The sequence below is a fragment of the Trifolium pratense genome, linkage group LG3 (genome assembly GCF_020283565.1).
Source record: "Trifolium pratense cultivar HEN17-A07 linkage group LG3, ARS_RC_1.1, whole genome shotgun sequence".
NCBI lineage: Eukaryota > Viridiplantae > Streptophyta > Magnoliopsida > Fabales > Fabaceae > Trifolium > Trifolium pratense.
The window spans coordinates 4,222,060-4,232,517 of NC_060061.1; the positions used below are offsets into that span (position 1 = coordinate 4,222,060).

Consider the following 10,458-nt stretch of genomic DNA (forward strand, 5'->3'; position numbering starts at 1 on the left):
ACTTCAATCTTACGCTAAATTAGTAAAAATAACATGTTGGGGTAAACAGGTACACAAAAAATAAAACAATCAGTATGTTACTTGCCATTGTCTCACTCAGAGACTTATGAATCAGATCCTTCAAAATACCATGAGCCTGAAACATTATAAAAGTAGTAATGTAATAAGTTAATAACCGAACACAGTAATGAATTTCATCTCTATTTTCCAAATTTGACATCAACTTTTTCCTTAAATAAGACGACGATCTTGTTGGTTATTAGAGGGTAATCAGCTAGTTTATTCATTCACTAAGGATGCCTTTTATAGGCAATGGTACAAAGACTTGCAACACAAGTAAACCAGTCAAGCTTAACTGACTGCAGGGCAAGGCAAGGCAGCTTGCAGTGCGCGCACTTCCTGAAGGCAAGCAGGCCAGGCTTGGCTTGGTTACAATAATAGCAATATACTAACAAAGGCCTAACAGATCTGAATATGTACCACGTTAACAACTGCTTCAGCAGGCCCCCTAACAGATACTAAGCAAGATTCAATAAGACGGCGGTATCCTTGCTCAGGAGCGATAAGATGAGGTTGATATCCGTCGGCTTCAGTTATAAGTTTCCGCACATTGTCTATTGATTGATGTTTGTCAAATTGCAGTCTTTTTAGAGCTGCAGGACATTTCCAAGGTTAATATGGACATGTCTGCTATGAATGAATTCCACATTATATAGACTAAATAACATACATTCCATCAAGACGGTCTTTAAAAATCTGATCAAAAGTTCTACATATTTCCATTATCACGTATAGCTTCCCCTACAAATGTGGAAAGAACATAAATTCTTCTTCACTCATGCATTCACTCACTTGAAATCAGATTTTCAAATAAAACAAATAAGTCTTATGATATGTAGTTTTAATCTTATGTGGTTCAAATAAAACAAATAAGTCTTAAAATTATGTATCATTAATTTTGTACATATTTGTTAAGGATTTTCCTCATAAGCGATTTATGTTTGGGTTGTAAAGTTACTTTGCTTTGTTCTGCGCAGTTTATTCTTGTACCCTCACCATGGTATTGGAACTTTGGAGAATGATGCAAAATTGTAAATACCTACAATGGTAAAATTGCATATGATCTCTGTTGTACCTTATGTTTCCAGCATGTTTAAGACATTAATCATCTAATTTTAAATTAAAAACAATTGTATTGTCAACTCTGGTCAATGCAAAATTCTTACCCTTGAGCATAATCAGAACTTATAAAACACTATTGAGCCATGATGAGAAATTAATCACACTTTAAACCATATAAAAGTAATAATTGAATAATCTCAAGATATCAACAATTTTGTCCACCCGGCCCACCATACAAAAAAGCTTGTCGATACCTAGGTCCTGAATACTCAGAATACAACAAATCATAGCAATTTGGATTACTATCACTATATGGTTTCATATCTTCAGGTAGTACATCGATTTGATAAGAGTTTGAATCAATAGTCATGAGATTTCCGAAAAGAGCTGCGTTTGCATATCCTTCTTTAGGCAATCTTCCACTACCCATTGGGGGATTCACCAAATTAGGTGAAGCATGAACTTGACCCATAAATCTAACCAAAGATGCTCCTTCACTTAAGTGAGTAAACAATTCTTTTGGCCAATATCCAACTTGTACAACTCCATCAACAATTAACCACCAATTACCCGTGAAATTATCCTACAAATATTTAAGAAAATCAAATAATCAAATAAGTTACTTAGAAATTATGTCAACCAAGAATAATTAAACAAAAACACACATTAACTTAAACAAAAAACACACATTAACTTATGTTGAGTGCTTAACTGCTTATTAATATATTTGACTCTTTGATTGATTAAAAGAAACTAATTTAATTATCACTTTTTAAAGTTTCTTAATACTAGAAATATTAAGATCTAGTAATTACTTAATACAGACTTAAATATACTATTATTTAACTAAGAATAATTTTATAAACTCTACTAATTTTTATCAGAGATGTTAAAGTTTGGATATATATATATATTAGTTATAGCATGCTTATAAAAAAAAATAGTTATAGCATATTTGTATAGCTTCATATTCTTTAAAATAATATTACCCTTTGGATTTTGGCTTCAAAAACAGATTTTCTATCCCCCGAACCAATGGGAGTACTGGGTGATTGGACATCTCCAAGATACGATTTGCGTTGAGTTATTTGGATGAAACCAGCACAACGTTTATCGATACAACCACGGTTAGTGCTACCCTGCATGTTCATATCAAATTGAGTACAACCACAATATGCATTTTTAGATAATTAGTTGATGCATGAAATTTATATTCTTACCAGCCATTGTGTAATTAGTCGTGGTTGACTATCTCCATATAAGGCTGGATAAACCTATCATATCAAGAAATAGATACAAATAGCAAAATAAAAGAGAGTTTGAGCACACAAAAAGGGAAATCACGAATATCTTGATGAAAGAAAAGAACATTATTTTAAGGAATGTAAGTTATTTCTCTTTAAAAATATTATGTTATCATGAAATTAAAATAAAAACAAAGTTTGACATAGATATGATGTGAAATAACTCACCATAAGTCCAGCGCATATTGCATTAAGTTCGTTTGATGGATCACTAGCAACACAAATTAAAGATGAGCTAAATTGACCAAGTGAAAGTGATAGATTATAAATACTTATAACCGCGTATCCTCCATTTATACAATTTTTGGTTGTATCGAGAGAAACAGTCTAAAGAATATAAACACATATGATAATTAGAAAAGAAATATAGTTATACACACATATTCTCCAAGGGAACTTGATAAAAAATCAAATATATTATTTAAAATTATCCACTTACATGATAGCCATTAGGCAAATTTTCAGATTGTACTTTTGAAGACGAATTAGTATCAATTTGATGTTTTCTTGTCCTCTTGTAAATAGGTATTTTTCCTACCGGACATTCACCATCAATAGATGGCCTACTCTTCACAACATTCTTTGCGAATGTTGGGTAAAGCTATGGTACAATGAAGAGGGAACAAAACAAGGTTCAATATAGTAAAGTTGAAGTTAAGGTTTTTTTATAAATGAATAAAAAGTTCATGTTCAAAATTTTGAATAATAACATGTACAAATATATTATTTGGATATATACAATTACATAGCATAGCATACTCTCATATTTCATCGTATAACAAATTTGTTTTCACATTACAATGAAATAAATTAAACTTATAATTTGTTCGATTATTATACCTGAATTTTGTGATTTTTTAGCAAAGGATGTTGCAGAGCATCTTGCTTGTAGATATCAACACAATCAAAATCATTATCCACTAGATGCTGGATGTATTAACAAAAATTAAGATCAAACAATGCATATGTAAAACAAATTAAGAGAAGACAATATAGGTCACACAAATACCATAATGCTATCTGATATTGTAAGGTGATTATGCTCATTTAGTAGAGGTTTGCTTCTTGCATCAACTATGCAACATGTTATGCACAAACTAAGAACTAGAAAATGAAATAACGCCATAAAATATTGTTTCTTTTTTGGAGTTAGTTGCTCCCTTTAAGAACATGTAATAATATGCATGTAGGAATACACTCAATACACACATATATACACTATACTATAGAGTGAAATACTATATGATAAACTCATCTTAATTGATTCAATTTTAGATGGAAGGTAAAGATTTTTCTTACTTTTCTTTTTTTATATAAAATTATTAAAGATAAAATCAAGTGACACACCAACGTGTCAAAGTTTAACAATCTTTCTCAAAATAGAAGATTTTTTACCCTCTTATCTCTATCATATTATTATTATTATTATATTATGAGTCTGGATTTGCTACCGATAATTCATTTCAAATGATTAATCTCCTCCCCATAATTCATGTTTGCCTTCGACAACAATTCTGACACTGGAATATTTATTCTTAGAAAAATTACAACTGTGAAATTAGGTTGTGAATTTATTATTTTTTTAAGAGATGAAACAAATCAATTGTTAACTTGTGTATACAAAAATAAGGGTAATTTGTTGGATTAAAATAATAAAAGGCAGAGATTTGGTGTCAAAATAATAATGATTGACACCTGGTGTCAACGGATATATATGCCGGCTGTTTTATACTAAATTGAAGTTCTATTTATTTGGAATTAATTCTTTGTGTCAAATTAAAGAGATGAGATTTGGTGTCAAACTTACTCCATTGATTGATTCTGTATTCCAATTACTAAAAAGGTTTATTTTTTATTTTTATAAGAGTCAAATTAAATTTTGACACCAAATCTCAACCCTTCATTTTGCTTGATTATAAAGGTTAGTCACTTAACACTCACGTGAAAAATTTCAAGTTGCTTAAATTATCCCCTAATTTTTGAGCTATTCATTGGCTTCTTTTATTCTCGGACACTCTTTTTCTTTGTCAGGGGAGTTACAAAGAGTGCTCGAAAGGAACAGTGGGTCGGGACATAGAATTAGCGGCACCATTCAAATCGCTTCAAGCCTCTTTGTCGTCTCTTTGAGCGGCACCATTCAAAAAGGCTTGGTCGTTCTTGTATTGGCTCAGCTCTTGCTTCCATAATTGCCAAAAGTATACATCGAAATTTTATCATCAATGCATGGTTGCAAGATATTTTGAAATTTGAATTTCTAATAACTGCATAATTATCCACATCTTAGGGATGAAAAATTCAGCTACTCTAAGAAGACAATATAGGTCACACAAATACCATGTGCTATATGAAGTGGTAAAATGATTCTGCTCATTTATTAGAGATTTGATTCTTGCATCAACTATGCACCATGTTATGCACAAACTAAAAAGTAGAAAATGAAATAACCCCATAAAATTATAATGGTTCTTTTTTGGTATTAGTTGCTACTTTCAAGAACATGTAATAATATGCAGGTAAGAATATACACACTACGCATATATATACACTATACTATAAAGTGTAATACTAAATCATAAACTCATTTTAATTGATTCAATTTTAGATGGAAGGTAAATATTTTTCTTAATTTTCTTTTTTTATAAAATTATTAAAGATAAAATCAAGTGACACACCAATTAGTCAAAGTTTAACAATCTTTCTTAAAATAGAATATTTTTTCCTTACTCTCTGTCATGGTTAGTTTTTCTCCTTTTATTGTTATAATAGCCATATATATAAATACTAGTATAGTAAACAAACTATGAAAAATTGTTTGAAATTAATCCGATCTTTAATGTTCTGAATTTCAATTTGTTTTTATATTGCATGGCTTTGTAGAAGAGCAAGAAGATTTCACCAACAGTCTCGGGTATTCTTGAAATATGATAGGTATTCTTGATGGACATTATTGTGGTACGAACAAGTTTCAATTAGTGCTAGTGATTATGAATTTATGACTCTCTAATTAGGTGATGAAGAAAAATATTCTTAATTTGGAAAGATTGGAACAAAAAATATGGAGATGACTCAGATGAGTAATCCAAGAAAAATAAAAATAAAGAGATGAGATTTGGTGTCAAACTTACTCCATTGATTGATTCTATACTCCAATTACTAAAAATAAACAAATGAGTCAAATTAAACTTTGACACCAAATCTCAACCCTTCATTTTGCTTGATATAAAGGTTTATAACTAGTCACTTAACACTCACGTGAAAAATTCCAAGTTGCTTAAATTATCCCCTAATTTTTGAGCTATCCATTGGCTTCTTTTATTCTCAGAAACTCTTTTTCTTTGTCATGGGAGTTCCGGAGAGTGCTCGAAAGGAATGGTGGGTCGGGACATAGAATTGTAGTGGCACCAACTTTATGATATGATTTTTGTCAAGCTTTATTATTCATTATGTACACTAGTTTGTTGAGAAAACAATTTTATGATCCTTTCCATTTTTTGTGTTAGCTCGTGTTATTGCTTATCACCCTTCTCTGTAACAAGATATTGAACCCAAACATTAGCCAGACACACACAAAAGATGAAATTATGGACTTGTGTATTCAATTTTTGTATTACTAACAATTGGTTGTACTAATATCCCATTTACATTGGTTAATATTTGTAATGGAAAATTGGATGAATTTTTGCAGTTGGCAATTGCACTCTTCAAGCAACTTTCTCAATCTTATCAACTATAGCAAACATACCAAAATATCATATACCACAAAGTTCTTCTGTCTATATGTTTGGAGATTCACCAAGAATTTGTCGAGTGCCTCTAATTGCCCATTTGATTGTGAGTGATATGTTATAGACATAAAAATTGTTGTGCCTTGTAATTCGAACTAGTGGTGTTTGCCATACGATACGAGTATCATACTAATAAATACTCTCTCCCCATTTCTTTTAAATTAAACTGTCCTTTTAGCATAAAGCTTTCCAACTAAGGTGATGGATTGTTGTATTCTTTCTTCAAAATGGTGAATTATAGTTGACAACCAGACAAATGAAACAAATAATGGTAGTGGATTGCACATATGACATATCAGTCCAGTTTCAAGTAAACTTCAGGCTTGAAACGAAATTTTAAAAAATTACATGGAACAAAAACATATTTAACCTTTAATTTAATTTGGATAAAGGTAAAGGCAAAATGCAAAATTGTTGAATGTTTGTTTATCATCGTTGGGGAGAGTTTAACCAACCAACCCTTTAATAGAATAGAATAGATGATGATGTTGAAGTTCTGGAATTGGTATCAGAACAGCCTCTCTGTTCATCCGGTGAAGACCCAAGTCATCACTTCTGCCGCCCTTTGGGCTGTCGGAGATGTCACTGCTCAGTATATCACCCACTCTGCCGCATCAAAAAAGCGTTGTTCCTCAACCAGCTTTCTAGATTGTTACAATCTGCATCCAGTTTTAAAGTGCCACATTAAAAAGTGTTTATCAAGAGTGACACTCTTTCACCGTTTAAGATTTTAGGTGGGTTCTACCCTGAGAGAGCTTCCAACTAAAGTTGATTGCTTAGGGATTTTTGTGATTGAAAAATGGGACAGTAATTTACTTAGAAGCTTGAAGAATAGCTCTTCTAAATATAATTATAACCAGAGTTATAATTTCCTGTTTTCAAATGATTTGTATACTCACATTGAATAAACCAACCTTCATTTGTTATAGGTATGAAGGCTTGGAAAAATTCATAAGTCGGCTTCAACTATCCGAAACCAAAAACACTTTTGCTTGGATCGTTTGGGAGAAGGCCTCTTTTGTTGATTCGGAAGAGGCAATCCGAATTCACTTATGCTCGCGAACCACGGTACGAAACCATATAATCAAACACTCACTCAAGCATTTTGACAAACACCTTGTGCACAATTAAATTGAACTTGTTAACAAATAAATTATTGTATTTATAACAACAAAATATTCCCAGTAACAACAACAAGATGAATTTGCATCAAGTAAATGTAAATTCTTAGAAAAGATGAGCTTCAATTTGAATCACCAAGTACCTACTTATTTTCTTCTGTAGATGCCGAAAGTTCTGACCTTGGCCTCGGAAGTATAAGAGAAAATGGTGTGAAACAAAGTGAGGAGTTTAAAGAAAAATGTAACAAAAAAAAATGGTAGTTTTATAGTTTGACTGGTAAGTTAGCTAATTAATATACATTTTGTTGATATTATCGACTTCTTGAATTTTATTTCATTTTGCGTGATACCTTCTTAAAACGTTACTTTGAAACTAACTGATTTATTTATGTCAAGTTAGGTATGTATTCTATGCATATACATATATACATATCTTCATTCGTCAAAAAAAAATAAATGCATATACTCACCAAGAGTCTGTGGCTAAGTGGATTGACTTATCTAAGTTTTTTTAAATTAAAAATAAGAAACATGCAAATAATATGGAAAAAATTATTAAAAAAAAAATGATTAAAAACAACTTTAAAAAGTAAAACACATATCAAAGTGTGGCCACTCGGCTCAACTCACTTTGGGGTTCAAATAGGAGTATAAAAAAAAACTATATGAATTGATTTCCCAACCCCATCTATCAATAGGGTGAAAGTATTTCACCAAAAAATAAAAATAATAGGTGAAAAAAATATGCTAATCAAGCTATGTGGTTTGCGAGGATTAATTTGAACTTATTGAAAAATTCATAATTTTAAGTATGACAGATGTTGATAATGTCATAGAGTTATTCTTAATGTCATAGATGTTGATGATGCGCCAGTCCATTATAACTACAAAGTTTGTAACAAAATTAACATATCCTAAGCTCTTTCCAAATGCCACTCTCTCAACCTTCAAATTAACTAATTAAAAAGCATGGCTTTTGCAAATTTAACAAAAGAAATTAAAGTGGCTAATTAGGATTTATTCCGGTACACCTAAAATGTTCCACGTCGCTTAGAAATCGAGGTTAAGAGTAGTTTACAACATCCACACACCTTAATCCACCGATGTGCCTTTTACAAAGGACAAACCGTGAGGGCTCACATTTGGCCCAAAGCAGATAATACCTTGGAACTTGGTGTGGCGCACTATCTCCATATGTTAAGCTCTTTATCACTATCTCCATATGTTAAGCTCTTTTATCATAATTAAGATATTTTTTATGCATATTATTTATTTATTCTTTCTAAAAAAAAATAATATATAATTGTGTTAATTAAGGGGTTAAAGACTTAAAAGTTTAACACAAGTCCTATAACTATGTGGCAAAAGAAAGGTCCTACAATTTTTATTTTTATTTTGACAGGAAAGGTCCTACAATTAAAGTTGGAGTTAAGGAAAATTCAATTATCATAAAACATGTACAGTTTTGGAAAGGAAATAAAAAAAAGAAATTTATTTGTATTTGCAGAAATTTACAAATAATGGCTCCAAAAAGTAGGCTGGGTTTGCCTGCGTGTGTTTACACCGATTTTTGGTAACGTAAACATAATTATCCATTGTTACTTTAAGACCCGGATAAAAGTCTTTCGCTAATTGCAGAATCCGATAAGAATCCTTTTTTTGAAGTGTTCGTTCAAGTCTCGGGATTTATGATGTAATTCATGCGTCTTAAAGAACAAAATCATTGTTCTTTTTAGTGTTAGAATCGCATCCAGCAACTTTTAATAACAAGTTGTCTCACGACAATATAATAGAAAAAAAAAATACTCAAGTGAGTATTGAAAAGAAAGAAAAATAAAAGAAAATGAAAATGAATGCATAATTGCAAAAGAAAAAGGAAAATAAAGCAAGAACAAATCAATATATTAAATTGCATGAAATTCTCTTTCGAAGGAGATTCTGGGTATCCCACTGAGAGACGAGGTTATGGTGCACCGCGTGCTCCTTATCGTGTTGGAGGCGAGCGCCGCCGTGGAGGTTTCAGCAATGGTGAAGCTGGTGAAGAAGGCCGCCCACGTAGGACATTTGATCGCCACAGTGGAAGTGGACGAGGTGGTGGATTCAAACGTGAAGGTGCTGGACGAGGCAATTGGGGAACTCAATCTGATGAAATTGCCCAGGTGACTGAGGAAGTGTCAAATGAGCCTGAAAAGAATGTGGCTGAGGAGAAGCCTGCTGGCAACGAAGATGCCACAGCTGAAGGAAATAAGGATGCTCCTGCTAATGAAGCTGAAGAGAAGGAGCCTGAGGATAAGGAGATGACATTGGAAGAATATGAGAAAGTGCTGGAAGAGAAAAGGAAAGCCCTTCAGGCACTCAAGACTGAAGGAAGAAAGGTGGATACTAAGGAGTTTGAATCCATGAAGCCACTTTCATGCAAGAAAGAGAATGACGAGATCTTTGCTAAACTGGGATCTGACAAGGACAAACGCAAAGATGCTTTTGAGAAAGAGAAAGCAAAGAAGGCCTTGAGCATTAATGAGTTTCTGAAGCCTGCTGAAGGAGAGAAGTATTACAACCTAGGTGGACGTGGTGGCCGTGGAGGACGTGGCGGCCGTGGTGGTTCAAGAGGAGGAGGTTATGGTGGAAATGCTTACAGCAATGTCCCAGCCCCATCCATTGAGGATCCTGGGCAATTCCCAACCTTGGGTGGTGGCAAGTGAGATATTTCAGTACCATTTCCCCCTATCCCTTTATTTACCTTCAATTTTGGGTTTTCTTCTTTGAACTTCTTTTAAGACATTTTTTTTTCTCTTAAACTTCTTAAGACAACTTTGGTTATTGGATTCTCTTGAGTTAGAAAGTTTATTTAACATTTTGATGTAAAAAAAAAAATAACTTCCTATATCTAAGATTGACACGTGTCTCTTTGAATAACTTCCGATAACTTCTTCGTAGGAGTTGTTTGCTTGATCGAAGAACCATGTCAATATTCGACTCTTTGAATGACTTTTTCCGATGTCTTAAAACATATGTCACTTCTTGTTGAAAATGAAGCCTTCGACAACAAAATAGTTTAGTCGAATTCCACTTAATATGGTTAACTTCGACAAATCACGTTCCATGCCTAATCGAAATGAGTGTTTC

The 10,458-nt window shown here is 32.4% G+C and overlaps 1 protein-coding gene and 1 long non-coding RNA gene across 2 annotated transcripts; one reads left to right on the plus strand and one right to left on the minus strand.

Annotated features, from left to right (window-relative positions):
- Positions 1-6,468: 6,468 nt before the first annotated feature.
- LOC123915460 lies at positions 6,469-7,731 on the minus strand. Its single transcript, XR_006811869.1, has 2 exons — positions 7,480-7,731; positions 6,469-7,327 (listed from the first exon to the last, which is right to left on the minus strand). It is a non-coding gene; the product is annotated as an uncharacterized LOC123915460 (long non-coding RNA).
- A 1,514-nt stretch (positions 7,732-9,245) lies between these two features.
- On the plus strand, positions 9,246-10,187 carry LOC123913635 (RGG repeats nuclear RNA binding protein A-like). Its single transcript, XM_045964436.1, has one exon. The coding sequence runs from the start codon at positions 9,246-9,248 to the stop codon at positions 10,032-10,034; it is 789 nt and encodes a 262-aa protein (XP_045820392.1). The 3' UTR covers positions 10,035-10,187.
- The last annotated feature ends 271 nt before the right edge of the window (positions 10,188-10,458 follow it).